General features: G+C 50.9%; 1 protein-coding gene across 5 annotated transcripts; it reads left to right on the top strand.

Annotated features, from left to right (window-relative positions):
• Positions 1–1142: 1142 nt before the first annotated feature.
• Positions 1143–25425, top strand: MTMR4 (myotubularin related protein 4). Of its 5 annotated transcripts, XM_043902803.1 has the most exons (20): positions 1348–1871; positions 1958–2061; positions 2490–2528; positions 6170–6259; positions 6609–6725; positions 7243–7325; positions 10086–10246; positions 10348–10444; positions 10628–10741; positions 11532–11728; positions 11967–12098; positions 12594–12705; positions 13183–13378; positions 13613–13798; positions 13867–14037; positions 14186–14340; positions 19667–21071; positions 22554–22664; positions 22858–22946; positions 23170–25425. In XM_043902803.1, the coding sequence occupies exons 3-20, from the start codon at positions 2526–2528 to the stop codon at positions 23345–23347; spliced, it is 3597 nt and encodes a 1198-aa protein (XP_043758738.1). In that variant the 5' UTR covers positions 1348–1871; positions 1958–2061; positions 2490–2525; the 3' UTR covers positions 23348–25425. The 5 variants fall into 5 exon arrangements, with proteins under 5 accessions (XP_043758736.1, XP_043758738.1, XP_043758737.1 ...); XM_043902801.1 differs by lacking the exons at positions 1348–1871; positions 1958–2061 and adding an exon at positions 1143–1338; XM_043902802.1 differs by lacking the exon at positions 1958–2061.
• The last annotated feature ends 810 nt before the right edge of the window (positions 25426–26235 follow it).

The raw sequence follows: 26235 nt of genomic DNA, 5'->3' as shown, positions 1-26235 counted from the left end.
TATGCAGAATTAAACTGCACCCTAGGAAGCCTGTGATAGCGCACTGAACACACGTTGAAACCCCTGTAATCACCAAACACTATAGTGAGTGCTGGGAATGGAAAAAGTAGAATCGTCGTCCTGTAAGAATTCAATATTCATTTAACAAATACTTATTAAGCATCTGCTAGGTTGCGGACTCTATTTTAAACCTTGGGAGTTAACAGTGAACACAGGTAAGGTTCCAGTTCTCCCGGGATTTACTAAATACGGAGTAAAAGCTCCAATGTCCTTTGCAAAAGAGAAGTGAAGACATTGTGGCCCGGGGACCTGATATTAAAGCTTTCAGGTCCACTCTAACTGAAGCTGTCGGTTGAGAATCTGAACCAACTGTTCTCCATTTCTGTCGGGTTGGTGGTATCTCGGGGCCAGAGCGGCCTCCAGCGGCCATCCTCCGCCCTGCTGCCAGCTCTGGCTCCCCTGGGCAGAGAGGAAGGGAGGCGCCAAGAACTGCATCTTCAGGGGAGTCCGACTCCCCACACCCTTTACAGACCAAAGGGTCGCAACTCGCTCGTGGCAGTCTCAGCCCCATCTCTCAGGTGAGAGAACTTCTCAAAACGGAAAGCACCATTCATTCAGGTGCCGACGCAGAGGGAGGGTTGGAGGAAGACGTCAGGGTGCGGAAGAGGAGACTCTTAACCCCCACCAGTCGAAGACCGAGACGGAGCCTCAGGCCCAGACCGTCCCCTTCTCAGCATTCAGAATCTTTCTCTCCCTTCGGGCTTTGCGACGCACGACCGCAGGGAAACCAAACGGAGAAGTGGATAAAGCTTAGGTGCCGCCCGGGATTTCACCGAGAAGTACCCCTGAGGCGGGCCGGTCACCGGAAGTGGCTGTAAAGCCCGGGCCCCTACGAGGCTCCGCCCTCCTTGCGCTACCGGGAGGCGACGGGCCGCCCCCACTTCCGGTCCCTGGAGCCTTCGCCTGCAGCCCCCCTTTCCTGCTCTCCCATTGGCTACCGCAGGGACGCGCTGTGATTTCCCATTGGTTGCGTCTCTACCCCGGCGCCGCACCTCCCCTCCAAGCGCAGCCCCGTTTCCCGGAAGCCGATAGGCTAAAGGCTGGGAGGGCGTCTGCCCCACTGGACCAACGAGCGGCGCGAAGAGCGAGGGCGGTGGCTGCGTGGTGGGGGCAGGGTGGGACTCGGCGTGGCTATTGGCCAGGGCGGGCACGGGCCGAAGGTAGGATTGGTTGGGCCGAGGGGCGCCGCGGTGGGTCGGAGCTGCGTGGCCTCCGCGGCTGCGGGAGACGGAAGTGGCGAGAGCGCGGCCTCCGGAGGGTCGGGCGGACGCCGGCTGGGTGAGTCACCGTGCCCCGTGCACTGCCGGTCTGGGAACCGCAACCACCGCGTCTTGCCCGGCCCCGCCCCGGCCCCACCGGCTTTCGAGAGCCCCGCCTTCTGTCATTCGGGGCTCCGCCTCCGAATCTTTAGGCTCCGCCCCTAAAACCTGGGCACCTGGGCTTCCCTGTCAGCCTGACCCGCCCCCCCCCACCCCGTGACCAGATCCCCGAGGTCCGGACACCGTGGGCCTCCCAGGCCTGTCCTTTTCTCGCTCTCTCTCGCTTTCTCTGAGGCTGCTTGCCAGTGGGCGGTGAGGCAGCAACCCGCCTTGCCGCCTCCATGAGGAAGGGTGGGCTGTGACCACGGAGGCGGGGAGGGCCACGGATGGAGACACAGCCTTCTTCGGGGTACTGCTGGACTGCCCCCTGAGCTCGGATAGCAGGCATGAAGAAAACTGTCAGTGAAACCTGGGCCTGGTTCCCTGAGTGGCTCCCTAAGTGGGCCAAGGAGGCCCATCCTGACATTCCTGTTACTTGGGCCCACTTGACAGGTACTGACTCTGAGGCCTGCACTTGCCTGATTCTGTCCCTGTTGGGTGGCCTCCTCCCACTAACCTGCACTTCATTTGGTGTCAAGGGCTCTCAGAGGGACACGTCCAGCCCTGCTGCCTTCTGATCACAGGTTGTGGTCCCCTCCCTCTTGGCCTCTGCTCTGGACTCTGCCCCCAGTAAACAGGTCAGGTGGGTGCTGCTCCCAGACTCAGAGGCTGGCAGAGTGCTCTTGTGGATTCATGTTCCCACCAGGGCCAGAAGTGAGCCCTGGTTGGGCATCCTCTATCTCTTCAGAGCTGGCGGTTCTTTTGCTTTCCCACGAAGAACGGGGTTCGGAGCATTTTAATTCTCTTTCTGGGACTGGGAATCAGGACTCTTGAGTCCTGTTCCAGGACTTTGTGGCTGTCTTCATGCCCTGCAGAGTCACTTGTTGCTTTCTCCCCATGTAGCTCCCATTGCCTCTGTCTGGCATGCTGACTTGTGGAGAGGCTGGGTTCTCTGTGAGGGAGGCAGATAAAGAGTTGTGGGGAAGTTCAGGAGTAGTTGTGTGGCATTTGTTGATTCTGTGGTGATGTTAACTGTGCTTTTTACTCATATGTTTCTCTGTCTCCTTACAGTGAGAAGCAGGCAGCCAGGACCCTCACTACGGTAGAATGGTGAGTACTCTTTCCTCAGACTGTGGTGTTTTCTGTAATCCTGGTGTCTTTCTCCATGAAGCTGCCCGCCCCTCCTGGACCTTGAGCTCCAGGCAACTCTGTTCAGCAACTAAACAGGTTCATCTGCCCTGGAGATAAATTAGGGCTTCTTAGGTTGCAAAACATCAGCTGATACACAGCACTGGGAGGGGAGGCCTCTGCAAGTCTTTTTCGGCACGTGCTCTGACATGCTTTCCCCACACCACCACTGTCTCCCTTAGTTCTTCATATCGGCCCTTGTCTTGCTCCTCCTGGTCCTTGGGTGAAGCTCTCTGCTTTGGTCTGAAAAGTTAGATCCTTGTAGTTCCTACTAAGTCCCTGAAATATTGTGGGTGCTGCATCAGGAGTGACCCCTGTAAAACTGTGGGGCTTCTCTAGCTCCAGAGTGCTGCTCTCCATTAAGCTACTATAGGCAGCAGCTGACTGAAGCACCCTCAAGGTGCCCGGAATATCACTGGGGGCCGTGTGTGTGTGTGTGTGTGTGTTGTAATGATCCCATACATTTTCCACTAACTGTAACTGCCCTTCTTTCACCCCAAATACAAGGAACCCCTTAATCCCTGAGAGCTGGGAGGAGGAAGTAGTGAGATGAGAAGGGAGTGGAGAGCTGCAGGCCCAGGTTCAGACCAGGCCTTGATTCTGGCTGTATCTCTTTAGTTCTTTCACATGTCCCCAGTGCTCAGGGACAGGTCAAAGCATTCAGGTGATGAGAGGACTTGCTCTTTTCCCTCCATAGACATGTGGGTGTGTGGTGTGTATAGTATTGTTCTGGTCTCTTCTCAGAAAGCCTGCTGGTCCTGGCCCCCACCCAGTGATAGCCCCTGTCCTTTTTCTCCTCTGTGATACCATGAAAGGAGTCAACCTGATCTAATTTTGAATCCTAGCACCACCACTTAAATACTTTAGGTGAACTGACTTTCTCTGTAAGCCTCAAATCTCACGAAATTCTTTCAGAGTTGAATGGTTTTAGCCAGATAATGTTTGAAACATGTCTGGTTCATAGTAGATGCTTAATAAAGTGTCAGGTTTCTCCTATTCCTCCTTTCCCCCAAGACCAAAACCCAAACAAAAGCCCTGGTTTCTGAAAGCTACCGGGCATTGGGAGTGTAGGGTTTCAAACAGTTCCTCCTGTGACTCTCAGTGACATTTCAAGCGTCTTATCACTGCCCTTATTCTCTGGCCCTCTACGCCACTCCCTCCATTCCCCTACCCTTGGGTTTTGAGTTTTGTGTTTGCATAGCTTCTGTGGTCCATAGTTCCAGCTCTTCTCTTTTCTAGTCTAAGAAATTTCTTAGGACTTTCTTACCCAGAAGACACAGGATGTGAAACAAGGGGAGAGGTGGAGCTGAAGGACTGGAGCTGGGCAGGGGCCTTAGAATAAAAAACCCCGAGAATTTCCCTGTCAGGAGTGTGCAGTGACCCAACTGTCATTAGACCTGTGTCCACTCTAAGGGGCACAAGGGGCGACCGGAAGACACCGATGGACAGGGGAATGGTGAGTGGTGGTTTTGGAGGGAAAGGAAGGAAGCCTAGAAACTGGAAAGGGCCCGCGGTGAAGGGAGGTGAGTTCCATCTTGGGACTCACAGCAGGATTTAGGGGGACTCAAAGGGGAGAGCGTGGGGATGGACGTGTGAAAGAGGGGTGTGGGGTGGCTCACTTGGGAAGAAGGGGAATGAAAAGATGTAGGCGGCCTCGTCGTCCCCTCCCATGCCGTCTGGGGGGTGGGGGCGCAGTTGCTTAGCCCCGGTTCCTGAGAGACCCCAGAAGCCCCCCGAGGACACGCTCCTACGCCGCGGAGGGGCGGTGGGGAGGGAGGAGCCGGGGCTGTGGGCGGGGCCTGCCCCGCCCCCGCCCTCCCCGCGCCGCGCGGTCGGGGCGCTCCCCTCGCCGGGCTCCCCTCCCTTCCGCGCTCTTGAGCGAGGGCGGAGCTGGGCTCGCTCCATTGTGGAGCGGAGGGGAGAGGCGCGCGGGAGCCGCGCCGAGCCCCGCCGCCCGCGCTTGCCTCCTGGCCGCCGCGGCTGCACCTGGCCGGCCCCGCAGCCGGGATGCGGCGGGCGCCCGGAACGGGCGGGCAGCGCAGCGTCTCCGGGGACATGTGCGCTGGCCCAGACCGCCCGCTACCATGAGCCTGACCGCCCGCGTCTCTTGCTCCATGCTCAGCTGCTTCGTAAGTGCCTGCCCAGCCTGCGGTGGAGGGGGCCCCCCGAACCCCGACGCCGGCTGCACCCGCAGCCCCGCCCAGGGCCGGCCCTCGAGATTCCGAATTTCAGCCCATCCCCCTTCCCAAGGGCCCTGGCAGGGAAAGGGGATGTTACCCCTTTTCTTTACTGGACTTGCTTTCATCTTTGGGTGCCGAGGATTGCCGAAGGCCGGGGATGGGAATTCTGTGACCCATCTTGGCCCCGAAGCCGCTGCCCTTGACTGCAGAGCTCGAGGCCCCGCCTTGCGCGAGTACCTCCTTTACCTCCGCCTCTCGGTCTTGGTCCCGTACGCCGCATCCTTGCTTGGGGGTGTGGGATGTGGCCAGTAGGCCTTCTGGGATGTTCGGGGGCTGGTCGGGGAGCACAGGATGTCTGAGCTGTCTCCCTGGCTCCGGTCCCCTCCCCCTTCCACCACTCCACCCCTCACCTGACGCGCCAGTCTTTTCTCCTTGACTGTCCCCCAGACAGCCTCTCTTCTCCATCTTCCCTGCCACTCTGCCTCTGCGGGCCTCCGTACCTCTGCATCATTCCCCGCCCTCCCCTCCTCCCTCTTTGGCTTAATTCTCCTTCCCAGCTTCTCCCATCTGTCCCCTCAGACGTTCCCACCCCTCCCCTCCTCACCGCCCCCCCCATACCCCCCTCCCCCATGACTGCCAGGCCTCCTCTCTCTGTCCTTGGGTCTCCTGGTTCCTCCCAGGCGCGTGGATCCCCTCCTCTCCCTGCCCTCCCTGGCGGCTGGGAAAGGAGTTACTTCTGCTTGCTGTGGGATTCCTCAGGAATTCCCCTCAGATCGTCAGGCAGGGCAGGTTGCTTGGCAAGGTGGTGGGGGCTTATTAGCAGTGAGGGCCTGACTGGAAAGGAATCCCTGCTCCAAATCACATCCTCCTTTAGAAAGCATCCGTGAAGGCCCTCTAGAGGCATGGGCCTGAATCCCGCGCCTTCATCCTCTTTGTCTCTTTCACCCACCAGATTGAAGCCTCAGTGGAGTGGCCTAGGCGGCCTGCGTCCCCTCCTGTCTCTGTGACCAGCTTGCACACCTGGTTCCTATTCCTCAGGGCAGCACTTCCCGTTTCCCACTTCTGTCTTACACTTCCAGTTTGCCCTTCTTTTGCTTCGTTTCCTCTCCTTCGTTTGGGCAGTTTGGGCTCTACAGCAGAGTCTCTCTTTGGGGAGCACAGATTCCCAGTGACTCTGTGGACCTTGCTCTTCTCTTAGGCTCAAGAGGCTTGAGTTCCCCCTCCGCTTTACTCCTCACACACAAAGCCGGGCCTCTCTTCCCTCTTTTGGAGACCAGAACCTTTTTAAGGGGTGTATGTGGGTTTATTGGGGGGAGGGGAGCAGCATGAGGCCTGATGGGCCAGGTGGAGCCTGATGACTTAGGGCTGAGGCCTTCCCCACAGGGTGAGGAGGGGCCCCCCAGCCTGGAGTACATCCAAGCCAAGGATCTGTTCCCCCCCAAGGAACTAGTGAAAGAGGAGGAGAATCTGCAGGTAAGGAAGAGCTGGAGGCCCGAGGTGGGTAGAACTCCCTGCCGGGTTCAGAAAACACCCTCCCTTTCCTCCCCCTACCTCCAAATATCTCCAAGGGGATCTGGTATGGGAGCTCTGGCTTCCTGCTCCTGGGTCTCTGGAGGGAGGGGAGTCTGTCTGTCTGTTGTTGAGCCTTGGGCCCTAGGGAAGGCGAGAGCTTTCCTGTAAGGCTGTTGCCTTGGTGCTGTTACCATGGAGAACTTGTCCTGCCTTGGCCTGGCTTTTCCAGAGGGGGTCCTACAAATCAAGGGTTGGAGAGGGGAGTGAAGGGTGACTCATTCCTGGACTGAAGTCCCGCTGCTCCTGGCAGGTGCCCTTCACAGTGCTGCAGGGCGAGGGAGTGGAGTTCCTGGGCCGCGCCGCTGATGCCCTCATCGCCATCTCCAACTACCGGCTGCATATCAAGTTCAAGGACTCTGTCATTAACGTGAGTTCCAGTCTCGTTCTCCCACACCCAAGCCACAATCGCTGTGAAATTCAGGGTGGGACTGCATCAGTGCTCCACTTGATTGCATCTCCAAAGAGTTGGGGTTCCCTTCTTTTTCTTACTGTCTCTCAGCGGAAGGTCTGTCTTTCTATCTCTGTCACTCTCCCTCCCCCTCCTCACTTCTCTCTCTCCTTCGTTCTGTTGCTGGCCCTTCTAGGGGCACAGTGACTTGGTTGGAAGAGTACCACTTACCAACTGTGTGACCTTAATCAATCACTCAGCTGAGGTGCAATTTCCTCCTTAATAATACGGTGTGAAAACACCTGCCTTGTGGTTTCTGGTGATTTTTAATTGGGGTCACATATGTGGAGGACCCAGCACAGTTACCAGGCCCTCAGCAGGCTGTCTGTAAATGTCGGTTTCCTTCCTTCTGCTGATGCATCGACCTCTGGGCGGAGGTGGGTGAGGAGTGATGTGGAGCACGGGGTCTGAGTGCCAGTCCGCCCTTCCTCCCCAGGTCCCCCTCCGGATGATTGACAGCGTGGAGAGCCGGGATATGTTCCAGTTGCACATCGCCTGCAAGGACTCCAAAGTGGTGAGGTGAGAATGACGGCACCTCGCTCAGGTCCTCTTTAATCTTGCTGAGACCTCCTGCTGCAGGGTTTCTCTGGAATGAGAAGGGAAAAATACTGCCTCCCCTTTCCCATTTGGAAGAAACAGTGAAAACACTGTCTGAGTTGGCAGAATAAATTTTCTGACCCACAGTGTCTTGACTAAAGAAATGGGGATAATGCCCATGGGGTTTTCATAAGGGTTAAATGAGATGATGCACCCGAGAGCACCTAGGGTGTTACCTGGCACAGAGCTTTCACGTTGGGGTTTTTCTGGTGGTCCAGTGGTTAAGACTCTGAGTTCTCAATGCAGGAGGCCTGGGTCCGATCCCTGGTCTGGGAACTAGATCCCAGATGCCACAACTAAGACCCAGCATGACCAAATAAATAATTTTTAAAAAGAAAAAAAAGCACTCACATTGTTGTTGGCTCATTTATTTATCCATTTAACATGAATTTATTGAGCACTCTATGCCAGACTGTTGTAAGCTCTAGGGATAAAGCAGGGAACAAATAGACATAATTTTCTGCCCTCATAGAGCTTGTATTCCAATGGGGAGGTATGAATGGTAAATATGAAGTGAATAAAATATGTTGGCTTCCCAGGTGGCTCAGTGATAAATAATCCACCTGCCAAGAAGGAGACGCAGGTTTGATCTCTGTGTCAGGAAGATCTCCTGGAGAAGGAAATGGCAACCCACTCCAGTATTCTTGCCTGGGGAATGCCATGGACAGGGGAACCTGGTGGGCTACAGTCCATGGGGTCGCAAAAGAGTTGGACACAACTTAGCGACTAAACAGCAGCAGTAGCAGAATATATTAAATGGTAGTGAAAGTGAAAGTTGCTCAGTCATGTCCAACTCTTTGCAACCCCGTGGACTATACAGTCCATGGAATTCTCCAGGCCAGAATACTGGAGTGGGTAGCCTACGCCTTCTCCAGGGGATCTTCCTGACCCAGGAATCAAACCAGGGTCTCCTGCATTACAGGTGGATTCTTTACCAACTGAGCTATCAGGGAAGTAGTGTAAAGGTTAAAAAATAGAGCAGGGGAAGGGGGTATGGAGTGCTATGGGGGTGAAGGTTGTAGCTTTAAACAAAATGATCAGAGAATGGATGCAATGAAAAGGTGACATTTGAGACCTGAAGAAAGTGAGCTGTGGGTATTTGGGAGAAGTGTGTGCCAGACAGAAGGACCAGTGCGTGCAAAGGCCCTGAGGCGGGTAGGAACCTGGCACAGTGGCAAGGAGGCCAGCGTGGCTGGAGTGGAGTGCACTTGGGTTAGGTTAGGGGGATACAAGATCAGAGAGGTCGGGAGGGCGTCAGGCTGTCATAATGATTGGCTTTTACTTGAGGGAAGTGAAAAAACCACTGGAGGGTTTTGCAGAAAGGAATGACGTGGTCTAATTATGGAATCACTCTGGCTGCTGTATTGAGAGGAGATGGAAGCAGGGTGGGGGTGAAAGCTAGGGCAGAAGCTGGGAGACTAATTAAGAATCTGTTGCAGTTACTCCAGGTGGGAGGTCATGATGGCTGGTCCAGGTTGGTAGCAAACAATGGTGAGAAGTGGTCAGATTTTTGAAAGTAGAGGTGACAGGATTTGCTGACAGATTGGATATGAGAGAAAGAGGGATGACTCTAAGGATTATTAAAAGGATAATAAGACTGATAAGAACCTACTCTCTAGCACAGGGAACTCTAGTAAATACTCTGTAAGGACCTATGTGAGAATAGAATCTAAAAAAGAGAGGATATGTGTATAACTGATTCACTTTGCTGTACACCTGAAACTGGCACAGCATTGTAAATCAATTATACTCCAATAAAAGTTAATTTTTTAAGGAAAGGATGCCCAGTTTAGAGCCTGCTGTGCTCTCAGGACTGTTGGCATTCAGAACAGGAATTCTCATTGCCTTTCCCTTCAGGGAGATTAAAGTCTAGTTGTGGAAGGAAGACTTAATCTGTGGGAGAGGGTCTTCCATCTACTCTCAGTATAGCACCCAGAGTGATTCTATAATCAGACCACGTCATTCCTTTGTGCAAAACCCGCCAGCTCAAGTAGGCTCTGGGAAAACTTACTGTTTAATACTCCCAGCACATTAAGAATAACAGAGGAAGGGGTCTGTGGAATGGGTTAGGCTGGGAAGGCCTCAAGGAAGAGGTGGGCCTACAGCTGTCTTCAGAGTATCTGGAAGACATGGCTAGGCTGAGAGGAGACATTACTAAGCGGAAGTGAAAACACCAGGAGACAGGACTTCTTCCCTGAAACAAAAGGCTTGTGCTGGGGAGTTGTGGGAGATAATACAAGGGGTAACAGACATCCAGGGCTAGAGTTTTAAAACTTTTTTGATTTTTAAAATCTTTGTTGATTTTTGTTACAATATGGTTTCATTTTTATGTTTTGGGTTTGGGCCATGAAGCATGTGGGATCTTTGCTCTCTGACCAGGGATCGAACCCACACCTCCTGCACTGGAAAGCAGGGAAGTCCCCCAGGGCCAGATTTGATAGCGCTTGGATTTGATATAAGAAACAGGCTCCATTAGAGGGGACTCTTATGTCTCAAAAATAGGAGTTCTTGAGAAGAGAATTACCACCCTGTGACAGTGTCCCTTGGGTGTTGGCCAGTGTCCCTGATCCTCCGCAGGGTCCTCTCCCCACACCTTCCCGGGGCTGGGTCTTTGGCCCTCCTGGCCCCTGCACACACTTGCCTCTTGCCTCTCGCCTCTCTTCATGGCTTCTTGCCTGGCAGGTGCCACTTCTCCACGTTCAAGCAGTGCCAAGAGTGGCTGTCGCGGCTAAGCCGGGCCACAGCACGACCTGCCAAGCCCGAGGACCTCTTTGCCTTTGCCTACCATGCCTGGTGCCTGGGGCTGACTGAGGAGGACCAGCACACCCACCTGTGTCAGCCAGGTGAGGCCCGGCGGCTCTCTGTGCGACACTCCTTGTCTCCTGCTCCTCCTCCCTCTTGGCCCCCGGCCCTCGATGCTGACAGGCGTGGGGCTGTGTTGCAGGCGAGCACATACGATGTCGGCAGGAGGCCGAGCTGGCGAGGATGGGCTTTGACCTGCAAAATGTCTGGAGGGTCTCGCACATCAACAGCAACTACAAGTGAGAGGCTGGGGGGCAGGGAACCCAGACCTCCTCCCCGGATGGGTAGAGCAGGGTGGGCACAGCTCCTGGCTCCCTGAGGGCGGGGGGCTCCTGGTCCCTCTCCCCGCAGAGCCATCCCAGGGGACCTTGTGATCACAGGTCTCTAACCAAGCTCCATGACCCCCTCTGGTCTATCCACAGGTTGTGCCCCAGTTACCCCCAGAAGCTGCTGGTTCCCGTGTGGATCACAGATAAAGAGCTGGAGAACGTGGCTTCCTTCCGCTCCTGGAAGCGGATCCCCGTGGTGGTGTATAGGTGAGGCAGTGGGGACCAAGGCATCAGTGAGACCTTCTTGGTGCATTGAGGACAGAGGTGGAGGTCTGCGGTAGTGTGGTTAACTGGGAACTGACACTCTTCAGGAAGTGGCTATGACATAATCATATAAGAAAAGCTGCTTTAGTTGTTTCTTTCTCCTAAGGATGAGGCTTTTTGGAAATTTATTCACTTGCTTTTTTTCTTTGCCTTTTTTTTGAGGACATATGTGTGTGTGTGTGAAATATTGCACTAAAACGGGTTGGTAAACCATGGCCTGTGAACCAAACCGGCCTATAGCCTATTATATGTATAGCCTGTGAGCTATGAATGAGTTTTAAATTTTTAAAGTGTTATTTTAAAAAAGAAAACACAAGAATACATGACAGAGACTGGCTATGACTCCTAAAACTGAAACTTTATTGCCTGGTTCTACACCAGAAAACATTTGCAAGGCAGGTAGTAGCCAGGAGGTTTGGAGTTGCTCATGCTCTGGGCTCAGGCTCGTTCTCCTGCTGGGGGTTTCTACCTGGAGCAGGGGCTGTGTAGACGTGATGTGTCAGTATCACTGTGGGAATCCACAGCGCATCTGAGAAATGTATGTGACGATGCTTTGTATGCTGTAAAGCCTTCAAGAGATGTTTAAAGGCTTTTGGTTCCTCTTATTGTGGCCTGGATGATCGGGTGGTCCCCGCTGGCTCTGGAGATCTCTGCTTGGCCCCCTGGGCTCTCAGTGGTAGGCCTCTGGGGGCTGTGAATGCCAAGGGCATGATAGTTTCTTCTGTTTTGTCAGACACCTACGCAATGGGGCTGCCATTGCCCGCTGCAGCCAGCCCGAGATCAGCTGGTGGGGCTGGCGCAATGCTGATGACGAGTACTTGGTCACATCCATTGCTAAAGCCTGTGCCCTGGACCCAGGGCCAAGGACCAGTGGGGGCTCCCTCAGCACCGGGAACAGTGATGCCAGCGAGGCATGTGACACTGACTTCGGTAAGGTGTGGGTGGTGCTGGCCCCCGGGGGAGTAGGCCCTTACCTTGGCCTCCTGAGCTCCCAGGGAGATCCCAGGGCAAGGGGGAGGAGAAGTAGACACATACAGGGCTCTGGGTTCCTGCCTTTTGGGAGGCGGGGGCGGCGGTGTGAGGGGTCTTGTGAAAGGCAGTGGCCGGGGCAGGGTGCTCCTGAGCGCTGACTGACCCAGGGTCTTCCCCCTGCCGTGTGTGTATTCAGACTCCTCCCTGACGGCATGCTCCGGAGTAGAGAGCAGCACGGCCGCCCCCCAGAAGCTGCTGATCCTGGATGCCCGATCCTACACGGCAGCGGTGGCCAACAGGGCCAAGGGCGGCGGTTGTGAGTGCGAAGGTATTGCTGTTACCTCAGCGTCCGCAGCCAGCCTGAGTGCGGGGGCCTTGGGGGCAGTCTGTGGGTGGAAGGAGCCCAACAAACTCGGCCTGGGATCAGGACTCCACTCGCTGGCTGTGATTGTGCCGAAATTGCTTAATCTGTCTGATTTTTCTTTTCCTGTCTGCAAAATGGGGATGGAACATCCCTCACAAAGTTGTTGGATGATTAGAGGTTACATGTATAAAGTTCCTGGCAGAGCAGCTGCTGTTTGTTGAGGATTTACTGTCCCTTGTCATTACTAGTCATACTCAGGTGTCATTGTCACTCGTGCTGTTGTTCCCACTGTTAGTATATGGCACTTGAGATAAAGGGGTATTGAGATTTCCGAGCTACACTGAGTTCCAGCCTGGAGTGGCCTGCCTGCCAGGGGAGCTTCACCCGCTGGGACCGCTCCTGTTCTGGAGGCCTGTTTCCAGGATGTCCTCATACTCCGCTTTCCTCACGTGTGTGCAGAGTACTACCCCAACTGTGAGGTCGTGTTCATGGGAATGGCCAACATCCACGCCATCCGGAACAGCTTCCAGTATCTCCGTGCTGTGTGTAGCCAGATGCCGGATCCCAGCAAGTAGGTGTGCCCAGCTCCGATTCCATCCGCCCTCCAGCTTCATCCCTCACCCAGTGCTTCTCGTGCTGGGAAGATCCGGTGGGGACGTGGGAGTTCTGAGGTACCAGAAACTCCAGGGCCTGGGTGCAGTGAGCCAGTGCCAAGAACGCTTCTTCCGTTTCTCAGCCAACGCTTTGGCGCGGCTGCAGGACACTGGGTTCCTTTTGTTTGAATTAGTTGTCCTCCAAGAACACAGAGAACTGGGAGGCAAAGTGGCTGGACGCACGTGTGATGCTTCCCAGATCCTCTGTTGATCTGCAGAGTGTCTTGTTGGCCGTAGGTTGGCCATAGATGTCTCTTGGCAGGAGGGCCCTGGGATAGACCTCTTGGCTTCAGCTCTCGCGGGGGACTTTGTTAAGGTGTGGGGGGCCGGGCCGGCAGAGAGACTGCTGCAGCCTCGGCCCCCTAGTGACAGGTGTGACCTCTGCCCCCGCGTAGCTGGCTGTCAGCTCTGGAGAGCACCAAGTGGCTGCAGCACCTGTCGGTGATGCTGAAGGCGGCGGTGCTCGTGGCCAACACAGTGGACCGGGAAGGCCGGCCCGTGCTGGTGCACTGCTCAGACGGCTGGGACCGCACGCCGCAGATCGTCGCGCTGGCCAAGATTCTCCTGGACCCGTATTACAGGACGCTGGAGGTACTCAGAGGGCTTGGGCGGGAGAGAGCAGGACGAGGGGAGTTGGGGGAGGTACTGAGCCCCCGGATCTGCCTGGGGCTCTTTCCCCGGAGGACGCTGGTGGCTCGGAGTCCTCTTCCAGGTTTGGGCCTGTTCTTCTCTGAAGCTGCCAGGCCCTTGATTTGAGCATCCCTGGCGGGGAGCTCCGCGGCCTTCCTGGAGAGGCCCTCCACTCGAACCCCCTCTTGGTTGCAGGGTTTCCAGGTGTTGGTGGAATCTGACTGGCTGGATTTCGGGCACAAGTTCGGGGACCGCTGCGGCCACCAGGAGAACGCAGAGGACCAGAACGAGCAGTGCCCCGTGTTCCTGCAGTGGCTCGACTCTGTCCACCAGCTGCTCAAGCAGTTTCCCTGCCTGTTTGAGTTTAACGAGGCCTTCCTGGTAAGTGGTGTGCCCGAGGCCGGGGTGGGGGCGGCGGCCGGCCCGGTGCCAACCGGCTCGCTGTCTAGGTGAAGCTAGTGCAGCACACCTACTCCTGCCTCTATGGCACCTTCCTGGCCAACAACCCCTGTGAGCGAGAGAAGCGCAACATCTACAAGCGGACCTGCTCTGTGTGGGCCCTCCTGCGAGCCGGCAACAAGAACTTCCACAACTTCCTCTACACGCCTGGCTCAGAAATGGTGAGTCCTGGCCCTTATCCCCCAGGTGCATCTCAGGCGCCTGCGGGGCGCTGTCCTGAGGCAGCGGGAAGAACAAGGACCCAGAGGCTTGGGAAGGAATGGGGACCCGAGACATCTCCAGAACCCGGGTACGGGGCTGCTTCCCTAGGTCCTGCATCCCGTGTGTCACGTCCGGGCGCTGCACCTCTGGACAGCCGTGTACCTGCCGGCGTCATCTCCGTGCACACTTGGGGAGGAGAGCATGGACCTCTACCTCTCCCCGGTGGCTCAGAGCCAGGAGTTCTCCGGCCGCTCTCTGGACAGGTAAGGGGGGGCTCCTCTCCCCTCTCTGCTACCAAGGCATTGGCTGCTTTGTGTCTTGCCCACATGCTGTTCTCTTCCTTTTATGAGATACTTTAAAGTAACTTCTTGAGTCATTTGAAGGCAAAACTTGGCTCAGGGCTGGTAGCTAGCTTGGAGGGCACTCTGTATGTTCTCAAGGCCCTCTCTTAAGATAAGAGTGGTTACCTTTTTTCCAAGCTGCCATCGTCCTTTGTGACACACCCAGGAGAGAGGAGAACAGAACTGAAAGGACTGTTTCAGGAAGGCTTGTGGGAATGGTCCTGATTTTATATTAACTGACAGAAGAGATGCGGAGCTTGCTCTCTCAGTAATAACCTTTGCTGTGTCCAGAGCTCCCAGCAGCATCTGGCTCTCAGGGAAATGGGTCCCCCGAAGGGGAACGTCCTTCACTCCCTCAGAATTTAAAAGGAGGCATAAAAATTAAAGTTACATTCTGGCTGACTATCTGTGGGGAGATAGAATGGAGACTGGTTAAATTATAAGAGTAATATCTGTTGGTTTTTTTTTTTTAAACCAAACAATATAGATGTAGAAAATGACAGTCCTACCCCCCTGCTCCTTGTCCCCACAGGTGTTCACTGTTGCCATTTTGGTGCCTCCCATATGTTTATCTCTACACTAGACCTATTACTCTTATGTAGAAACATTTTTTAAAATACAATGACAGTATTTTTCACATTGTTCTGAAAATTGTTTTCCCCACTGTGTACCAGGATGTCAACCCATGATAGCACATATAAAGCTGCTTTATTGTTTTTAGTGGCTGCATAAGTCCAAAAGTAGAGTGTATGGAAATTTACATAACCAATTTTCAATTGATCATTTAAGTGATTTCCATTTTTTAATCATTATAGGGGGTGTTTTACTTAACATATCTTTAAAAAGTTTTTTGATACAATACAAACAGTATTTGCTTCCCCTGTGGCTCAGCTGGTAAAGAACCTGCCTGCTAGTGCAGGAGATGCAAGAGACGTGGGTTCAATCCCTGGGTGGGGAAGATCCCTTGGAGAAGGAAATGGCAACCCACTCCGGTATTCTTGCCTGGAAAATTCTATGGACAGAGGAGCCTGGTGGGCCACAGTCCATGGGGTCACAGAGTTGGACATGATTGAGTGCACACACACACACACACACACACACACAATATTTACCATCTAAACCATTTTTTAAAACAGTAGTGTTACCATATACCTTGCATTTATGCTAGTGTTTCTGCCAGATAAATACTTAGAAATGAAAATACTGGGTTCAAAGGATATGTTCATTTCAAATTTTGATCTTTGTTTATTGGTGGAAGGTTTTTAAAATTAAAATATAATTTAACATAATTGGTTGAATATTATAAAGAAAAGCAAAACCCCCAACCTCCTAAGCTATAAATTGTAGGTCTTTGGAACTGAGTCCATTGTCAGGGGCCTATGGATAGGCTTTAGGAATTCTATGATATTCTTATTCCACAAACTGCAGAATTGGAGTACCAGTTCATAAGTTTCCTTTTCCAGGAGATGGGCCATAACTTTTTATCAGATTCTCAGCACGTTCTGTGACCCATTTAACAACCATTGCCTTAAATCAATATCTAATTTTTCAAATCAATAAGTGTTTCTTAAATACCTACAACCTGCCTAGGACTGTACTCAGTTTTACAGGCTATACCAAAGACATAGAAGATGTTGATCCTATTTAAGATACTTTTAAAAAACTGTGAGATAAGGCATAGGACAGCTGGAGAACAGTTCTAAGTTAGCATCTAAGTAAATAAATAGAATGTGTCTTATTCAAAGCCATTAGAGAAATGGGAAGTAAGAAAGGGGTCATTTGGTGACTGTTGATGCAGAGGTTTTTGTGGAAGACCAAGCAGGAACCATGGCTTTTTTTGTTTGTTTGTTTTAAGTTTATTTACTTACTTATTTTTATATTTATTTGCCTATACCTGGTCTTAGTTGCAGCATGTGGGATCTAGTTCCCTGACCAGGATTTGAACCCAGGGCCCCAGCATCGCAGCACGGAGTCTTAGCCCCTGGACCACCAGGGAAGTCCCAGGAACCATGGCTTTTTAGTGTCCCTAGTACCTAGCTCAGGGCCTGGAACATAATAGGTGCTTTAGTAAACGCTTAAATGAACAAGTGAATGGAATAAAGGGAGTTATAAGCTTGGTAACAAGGTTAGTGGAGAGGGGGTCCAAAAGAATAGGATACATGAGAGAGAATTTCTTTTAAAAAGAAGCACCACCTCTTTGGAGCTGGAGCTGGCAGGGGTTGGAAAGGGGCATTTTAAAAAAATATTTATTTGTTTACCTTTAGCTGTGTTGGGTCTCAGTTGTAGCTCCTAGGCTTCTCTAGTGGAGGTGTGGGCCCAGTAGTTGCAGTGCACAGGCTTAGTTGCCCTAAGGCATGTGCAATCAGTTTCCTGAGCAGGGATCGAACCCGAGTCCCCAGCATTGGAAGGTGGATTCTGAACCACTGGACCAGAAGAGAATCCCTGGGAAGGGGTATTTTGAAGAATAGAAAGAAAGAAACAGGATAGTTCCTTGAGGGCTTTTATACTGAGGAATTTATTTTGATTCAGGTGTCAGTAGTAAGTCATTGTGACCTGGTGACAAAGGGATTTTTCGAGAATTAACCAGTGAGCAGGGTAGTTGGAAGCACAGAGGCCAGCCAGCACTGTTATAATTCGGATATGAAGGGAAGAGCCCTTTGAAAAGAGAAAGAATTAAATTCAAATGTTGTTGAGAAGTCATTAGCAGTCTGTGGTGTTGACTGAATGTTGGAAGGTGGAAGTGAAAAGTTAAGAGACCAAAGTCAGGTCCCAAATCTCTGAGCTTAGAAACCAGGAAGATATTAGTACCATCTGTAGAAACTGAGGGGCTTCCCAGGTGGCTCAGTGGTAAAGAATCTGCCTGCAATGCAGGAGATGCGGGTTTGATCCCTGGGTCAGGAAGATCCTCTGGAGAAGGAAATGACAACCCACTCCAGTATTTTTGCCTGGAAAATTCCATGAACAAAGCAGCCTGGCGGGCTACAGTCACAGGATCACAAAGTCAGACACGACTGAGCAACTGAACATGCCTGCACGTAGACACTGTAAAGTTGAGAAGATGAGTCAGTTCGGAGAGATGGAAAAGATACATGCAGGTTGGGACTGAAATACCTTGACAACAAAGAGGAGGTGTGCTGTAGGCAGTTCAAGGTGGAGTTGGATTTCATGGATAAGGGTTTTAAAGGAAATAGTTTCTCTCACAGCTGACGTGACTCACCATCGGTTCTACCTTTCCCTAGATCGAAAACATCCTGCTCTCTTTCCTCTTCTTCCATTAAAGTCCAACACATTCTTCCATCCCCAGCTCAGATTCTGTCCTCTCTGCGTAGCTGTCCCTGACCAGATTTGCTGGATTAAGTTCTCTTGTGGTTCCAAACCCCTCAGACATTGTTCTTGCTCCCCTCATTATTAATTAGACCTTTGGTGCACACAGGACTCAGCTGTGGAGGACAGCAGGCTGTTGCTGTTGTTGAGTCTGGCTAAAGAGTACATTGGAATTCTTCATACTTTTTTCTTCTTTTGTGTGTTTGAAAGTTTCATAATAAAAAGTAAAACAAGGAAAGAAAAAAGCTAAAAAGTTGCCAAGCTGAGATTCAAGCTTGGACTATGGGACTCCAGAGGCTATAATCATAATGTTGTTATTGCCCTCTTGGAATGGAATCTGTTAACCACACCGACACACAGCAATCAAAATCGATCACAGAGTAAAATCAAACACAAGAGTACTTTTATAGAAGTATTAATAATTTTCAAAAACCAAACACTTAAAAAAAAATCAGCTCTATTGTAACTTCATTTGAGGGATTTTTCAGCGTGGGCTTGGCTGAGTGAGGCCTCTGAAAAAGAAAGTCCAGCAAAGTCTCCAGTTTCCTGGCAAATTTTCCTCAGTTTTGTTGCTCTGAACACTTTATAGAACTGTATTAAAAATTAGAGTGGTCATTCTTTTTTTTTTTTTTCTTCAACTTTTTATTTTATATTGGAGTATAGCCGATTAACACTGTTGTGATAGTTTCAGATGGACAGCATAGGGACCCAGCCATACATATACATGTATCCGTTCTCCTGCAAACTCCCTTCCCATCCGGGCTGAGGGCATTCATTCTTGAAGATGTTGGTTGCCCATTTGGTGTACATGAACGTCTCTAGAACTGTATACTGGGGAAGTTTCCATGGTGACTTGGGCCTCAGAGGAGTATGTTGCCGCTAAATGGTTGTAAAAAGCCATGCTGGTCTCTGCTGTGATGGAGGAATAATTTATAATAAGGAAGGTTATAAAAATGAGGTCATGAGTGAAGCCTTAATAAGTTTGTGGTTGGCTGCCTATACTTGGAATCCTCATAGCATCTCAGCAAAGTAATTTATCGTCATTTTATAGAGGAGAGAAACCAAGTGTCTGAGAGGTTAAATAGCTCACTTGTAGTCATGTATCTAATCAGTGTCAGAACCGGTATCATCCAACTCCAGGACCTACCATCTTTCTGTCTTGCTGTAATAGGGGCAGTTGCATGTAAGGTTTGAGGCTGAGTTGTATTCCTGGCTGGAAGGGTAGATTGGAAGGCGTCAGCTTAGAAGGCAGCTGAGGTCATGGAAGTGGTTGAGGATTCAAGGGTGAGTGTGAGGAAAGACTGATGAAAACTGAGGACAGAGCCTGGGTTGGGCTCCTGAGGATAGGATTCAAGTCCTCCACTTTTGCAGAGCAGACTCTACTTTTTTTGGCTATGCTGTGTGGCATGCAGAATCTCAGTTCCCTGACCAAGGATCGAACCTGCACCGCCGGCAGTGGAAGCGTAGCATCTTAACCACTGCCAGGGAAGCCCCAGAGCAGACTTTTGCAGTGAGCATTGGCTATTTGTATTTTTTCAATTTTTAAATTTTATTTATTTTTGTATTTCTTTTTAAAGATTTATTTATGTATTTAATTTTTTTGGCTGCAGAGGGTCTTCTCATTGCAGTGGCTTCTCTTGTTGCAGAGCATAGGCTCTAGGCAAACAGGCTCAGTAGTTGTGGTACACGGGTTTTAGTTGCCTGCGGCATGTGGGCTCTGCCTGGATCAGGGATTGAACCTGTGACCCGTCTTGACAGGCAGATTCTTAACCACCGGACCGCCAGGGAAACCTGAACATTGGTTATTTGTAATCTTAAATGTTATTTCTTGTGAACTCTGGCTTTGATTGCTTTGATGACCCAATTCTGTCTGTTGGAGGTAGCTCTCAGTTCCTGACCTGGAGATGGTGTGTTGTCCTTGCAGATTACCTAAAACGAGATCTGTGGATGATCTTCTTTCTGCCTGTGACACAAGCAGCCCCTTGACACGCACATCCAGTGACCCCAACCTGAATAACCACTGTCAGGAAGCCAGAGCAGGCCTGGAGCCCTGGCATGGCAATCCCGAGGCATCGCAGACCACCTTCGTGGAGTCTGGGGCTGGAGGTCCCCAGCAGGCTATAGGGGAGATGGCGGTTCCTCCCTCGGTGCCCAGCAGCCAGAAAGACTACTTGAGCAATAAACCTTTCAAGAGTCATAGAAACGGTTCTCCAGGTTACAAACCGCTCGGTGCCGCAGTGCCCCAGGAAATGAAGAGCAGCACTTCTGATCCTGAGATCAAAGCTCTCTCAGAGACTCAGGCCCCAGTTCCAGGCCCTCCTGCCCAGGACGAGCTGGATAGGACTTCGGATGGCACAGAGGAGCCACCTGAACACTGTCCTGAAAAAGCAGCTATCCACGCACTCTCTAAAGTTGTCTCGCACAAGTGTGAAGGAACTGGTGACTTTCCTGAGTCCTCCCAGAACCCCCTCCCAGGTGCCCCCCAGCAGGCCCAGCTGGACTGTGTGCTGGGCATGCCCTCCAAATGTGCCCCAGATCATGGTCTGGGCACCCTCTGCAACCCAACGAGTGCTACCTGCCAAACTCCTCCTCCAGGCCCCAGCGCCGATGTTCTCAGCCAGGACCCCCGAGGGTCTGCAGCAAGTGTCGCCCACCAGGAACCGCCTAGTTCTGTGCTAGATATGGTTCATGGGGAGGAAGACAGCGGCAAGAGAGGGAATCATAGGAACGGGCAGTTACTGGAGAACCCCCGCTTTGGGAAAGTGCCATTGGAATTGGCCCGAAAGCCGATTTCTCAGAGCCAGATCAGCGAGTTCTCTTTCTTAGGATCCAACTGGGACAGCTTCCATGGGATGGTGACTTCACTTCCCAGTGGGGAGACCACCCCTCGACGGCTGCTTGCTTACGGCTGTTGTAGCAAGAGGGCGAACAGTAAGCAGACACGGGCACCGGGGCCCTGCTTTGGGGGCCAGTGGGCTCAGAGAGAAGGGGTGAAGTCGCCAGTCTGTTCTAGTCATTCCAATGGACACTGTACTGGTTCAGGTGGAAAAAACCACCGGATGTGGCTGTCCGGTCACCCAAAGCAGGTCCCCAGCACGAAGCCTGTCCCCCTGAGCTGCCCTTCTCCAGTGCCTCCTCTCTACCTGGACGACGATGGACTCCCCTTCCCCACGGATGTGATCCAGCACAGGTTACGGCAGATCGAAGCAGGGTACAAGCAGGAGGTGGAGCAGCTCCGTCGACAGGTGCGTGAGCTTCAGATGAGGCTGGATATCCGCCACTGCTGCGCCCCTCCAGCGGAGCCCCCCATGGACTATGAGGACGATTTTGTAAGTACCCATGGCCTGCCCCCAGCCTCTCGTTCTGTCCGCCCATCCAGCCTTTCAGCCACCCCACAGCCGTTCACTGGGTACTTGCTGTGTGCCCCTGAGTTAGGGGGTTGGGCTGTAGGATGAGAGACCTTGCTCTGCTCTCAGGGAGCTCACAGTCTATTGGGAGAGTCAAGCCCACCATTAGAACACTGTTCTTAAGTGACAAGATGGTCGGAAGCGTCAGGTGTCGGGGGCCCGAGGGGAGTCAAAGGTCAGGGAAGGCTCTCCTAAGAAGATAATGCTTGAGCTGAGTGCTGAAGAATGGGTCACTTTTAGCTACACAGACAGTGAAAAAGGAACCCCCTTTGCAGAAGCATGGAGGTACTCCAGCGGTGTGGCTTGAATAAAGGGGTGTGTGTGTTTGCACATGTGCGTGCATGTGTGCACACTTGTGCTGGGACTGTGAGGGAGGGAGTTGGTAGTGTGGTGGGAGGTGATACTGGGAAGTGGAAAGGGATTAGAAAGCTCAGCTTGAGAGCTCGTTTTGTGTGGATTCAGGGCAGTAAAAGTTTTGGCTAGTGAATCGTATGATCAGAGTACTGCCCCAGAGGGACTGCCCTGGAGGTCCAGTGGTTAAGATTCTGAGTTCCCAATGCAGGGGACTGGATTCCATCCCTGGTCAGGAAACTAAGGGCATGGCTTGCCCCCTTCCAAAAAAAAAATAGTACTGAAAGAGTACTACCCTAGCACCAGTGTGTTAAGTGGATGAAGCAGTTGAAAACCAGGGAGGCTGGTTAGGGCCTTTTGGAATAAGCTGGGTAGGTGAGAGACGACGAGGCACAGCAATCTTCAGGGAGCTTCTTGGAAGAAGCTCTAGAACATTCCCAATTGTCTGCTGTGCACTTCTCTGCTGGTGGGATGGTCAGGGCTAACAGCTTCTTTCTTACTGTTTAGAGTGATGGTTTAGAACGGGAGTCAGCAGATTTGTTTGGTAAAGGGCCAGATAGTAAATAATTTAGGCCCTGAGAGACGTATCATCTCTTTACAGCTACTAGGCTCTTCTGTCATAGCACAGAAGCAGCCATAATGACCATGTGTTAATGAATTGAGTGTGGCTGTCTTCCAGTGAAACCTGACTTACAGAAGCAGGCAGTGGGCCAGTTTGGCCTGTGGGCCAGAGCTTGTGAATTCTTGGTTTAGAATGTAACAGAAGTATTCTTTCCATACCATGATGCAGCATGTTGGTTAAGAGCATGGGTCTGAAGCCAGAATGCTAGGTCCAAATCCCACATTTACTGCCTATCAGCTCTTAACTCTCTCTGTGGCTTTATTTCCTTATTTGTAAAAGTGGGGATAATAATAGCATACATTTATAAGATTGTCAGGAATTAAATAAGTTCCTGCATGTGATGTACTTAGAAACAGTGCCTGGCACATAGTGAACAATCAGTGTTAGAGATGATGAAGGTGATGGTGGTAATGCCTTGGCTTTTTCTTTAGACGTGTTTGAAGGAGTCAGATGGCAGTGATACAGAAGATTTTGGCTCTGATCACAGTGACGACTGCCTTTCAGAAGCCAGCTGGGAACCTGTTGATAAGAAAGAGACTGAGGTATGTCCAGGCAAATACGTGGCGGGTCCTTCCGCAACGTAGGGAGTTCTCATAATTTTCAGAGACCGGTGACGTGTTCTCCCCCAGTTAACTCTCTGTAGGCAAGTAGTAGCCACCTAGACCTTGTCCTTTTCTTCCAGGATGCTTTCCTTGCTGCAGTGTTGCTGGAATTTTTCCTTTTGCCCTCTGTTAGGTGACTCGCTGGGTTCCAGACCACATGGCATCACATTGCTATAATTGTGACTGTGAATTCTGGTTGGCCAAACGCAGACACCATTGCAGGTAAGATGTTTTATGTGATTCAGTAGGGCTCATAAAGCCATAGAGAGGGACGTAGATATGAACTAAATTGAGTTAATCTGAAAACGGAGATACCTTTATAGGAACTAGTTTTGCTTTTTCCCAACTTTCCTCTTTATTTACTCACGTAAGGCCTTTTAAAGTATCATTCATTCTCAGTATGTCGGCATCTCTGATGAACTCTTCCTTCTTTGTGCTTTGGCAGAAATTGTGGAAATGTATTTTGTGCTGGCTGCTGCCACCTGAAGTTGCCCATTCCTGATCAACAACTCTATGACCCAGTTCTCGTCTGTAACTCATGTTACGAACATATCCAAGTATCTCGGGCCAGGGAACTCATGAGCCAACATCTGAAGAAACCCATTGCTACAGCTTCCAGTTGAATGCCAGAGAAGACCTGTCCAATTTTAGCAGGTTTGAAGGGAGGATGTGCTTCAGGTGTAGTTTTTGAAGGTTCCTTGGAGTGGCTCATGAAATCACAGAGCTCAAAGATACAGTCTTGAGAAATCCTCCTTGGGACCATGAGACTGGAGCAGAGGAATTCCAATTTGGCGGGAGTCCTCTCCTGGTGAGACCCTCACCTTGGGGTAGTGGTCCTCATCCAGACCCAGAGTCTGGAAGCTTAACGTTGAGTTGGTGACTCCAGTTTCTTTCTCCTGGGGTCACAAGATGATGATTTCATAGATACTGCCTGGTGATGCGTGCCCTAAACAGCAATAGAAAGGCATATGTATAACCAAACTCCAAGTGATAACTAGATCCATCTCTCGTCCACCTTGAAAAAGGCAGATTATAGTATATAAGACAGGAATTCCTATCCTGTTTGAAATGGACTATACCCTGCACCTCTTCTGTGCTCTGTCTGTGCATGAAGGCTCAGTCTTGAGAGGCACTCCCTCTAGTTGCATTAGTTCTGTCTTTCTGTGGAGTTTGGTTTTAAAGACTGGTCCAGCTAGTGGAGGTTTTGCTGTGTTTTTACTTGGCTCATCAGCCAGCATCAGTGAACATTCAGTTTAGGGGGACAGTTTTAGGGAGTGAGACCTTTTCAGGAGCAGAGGAAAACTCTGTTAATGTTCAGTCCTGGCAGGAGTCAGCTATTTGGAGCTGTGAAGGCAGTAGTCTTTGTTACTCAGTGGCAGCTCTGGAGGTAAGCACTGTGAAGGAGAAGGGAAAAGCAGAAATTATCTTTGTGAAATATTTGCTGATTGTGCCCTACCCTTTGCGCCTGACTTTTCCTAGTTGTCCTGGTGCTAACACAGGAGCTACACCTTGATCCTCTCCTGGCATGAAAATAAAACAATGGTTTTGTTTTTTTTTTTTTTTTTGGTCTTTGTTCCATTGCCCACTTCCCACATGTTGTCTTTCCCTTGGCTGCTGCCTCCTCTGGGTCACACTGCTTCTTATCCTGAACACTTGACACCTTGAGGGTAGAATTTAGCATTTGGTTTTTACCTCCTAGAATACGCTGTTTGGTATGTGAGGGTTTCGGTACAAATGCTGCTGTCTATTTCTGTGCACTTAACAATGGAACCCAAACAGAAGAAGAGAATAAAGCCTTGATACCAAAATTGGGAGAGAAAACATGTCCATTTGGACCAAACATTGTTTTTGTTTGTTTGTTTTCATCTTAATATGTACCAGTGGCACTTAACCAAAAGATACAGTGATATTAGCCTGTACAGTGGTTAGGACAGATACAGTCTCCTTGACTTATAATGAAACCACTAGGATTTCCTTATATGTTTTCCTTGATTCACTGGTGTAGAAAAGGTAAATTACACTTAGGCTCAGCCTGTTTTAAAACTATGGTAGCTGTCTAACTGCTACTTGTTCATGTTGCTTCCTGGAAAAAAATTTTTTCCTTCGAAAATACCTATGATCTGCATTTAGAACAAGAACTGTTATTTGTCCTGACCTTTTCTTCAGCCCTACAGAGAAGCATCTGTGCTTTTTATACTTGCCATGGATGTAACCTAAAAAGTTTTGGTGTATCTAGGTCAGTCTAGCAGAACTTTCTTCGTTTAAATGGAGTTGAATAATGGAGATTTTGTGTCTGGGAAATTCCTGAATTCATTGAAAAAGTAACAAACTATTCCTTGTCTCCGATAGGTAAAATAAGCATTTTCTCAGTCATTACAATTTACTGCCAGTTGTGAGTGGCTTTTTAATTAACTCGACTTTCATTGCACTTCGATTGGCGACATTTGAGGAGACTGTATCTGTCTAATTTGAATGGCTGTTTTGAGGGACTGTCCCATCAATGAACATACTGCATGGCCTTGGAGAGAGACTCTGGGCTCTTGGCTCAGATGTATTCATCAAATACTCCTTTCAGAGCTCTTGTGGGTGTAAGTGACATGATGTGGCCAAAAATCCAAACTGTGCAGTTGCGTTGTGACAAACATGCAATGTGCTGTAAAAACTCAATACAATTTAAATAAAATCTCTATATTAGTGCTGCTTTGTTGGGTCTTTTTCTTCATTTTTAACTTCTAAGAAAACAACACTCATTTTTTTCTTTTGACCCTGAGAAAGGACTGAAACATTACTCCCCTATCTCCCAGCTATTTCCATGTTTAAAATGGCGCTCTCTTTTTTTATCAGCACAGCTCCTGCTGTATTGTCATTTATTGATCAGACAGGCTACTATCCTTATGGATCCCATAGAATTTGGTCCCATCTGATGTGAGCTTTATTTCTCTTTGTCTAAAAGTTCACCAGCTGGTTGATTAGGCACACAGGATTATACTTATCTTTGCCCGGTTCCCTCCTCATAGGCCCCTGTTTTCTTTCCACCTTGGGTAAATGGTCTTGAGCAAAGCATTGGTTGAAAAGAGTATATTTCAGAACAGATAAAATGCTACTCTTTAAAAGGTGAATTTGTGCGCTCAGGGTACTATATACCGTCATCGGCATTTTTATTTGGAGAGACAAGCAATTTCAACTGTTAGGACTAATAAGAGCATAGAATTTGTTCTTGAGAATGGCTGGATTTGTTATCACCCACTTGGCACTTCCTGAATTCTAAAGCCCCACAGCCCGCCGCCAGTTGCGGTTAAGTTCACGGGTCTCCGCATTCGACCGCGGATACCCAGGCGGATCTCTCTGCAGGACGCGACACCAGCCCGCGGGCCCCGGGCCCCAGAGCCTCCGGCTCCCTCTGGAGGCCGCCGAGCCAGCACGCCTTCTCCGCGGTGCACGTGGCCGGGGCGCAAGGGGCGGGTCGGCTCGCGCCGCGAGCGGCCGCGCAGCGGCAACTCGAGGTCCCATT

Source organism: Cervus elaphus, chromosome 5 (genome assembly GCF_910594005.1).
Source record: "Cervus elaphus chromosome 5, mCerEla1.1, whole genome shotgun sequence".
NCBI lineage: Eukaryota > Metazoa > Chordata > Mammalia > Artiodactyla > Cervidae > Cervus > Cervus elaphus.
The sequence above is the reverse complement of the archived record's forward strand: the minus strand, read 5'-3'. Positions and strand labels throughout refer to the sequence as shown.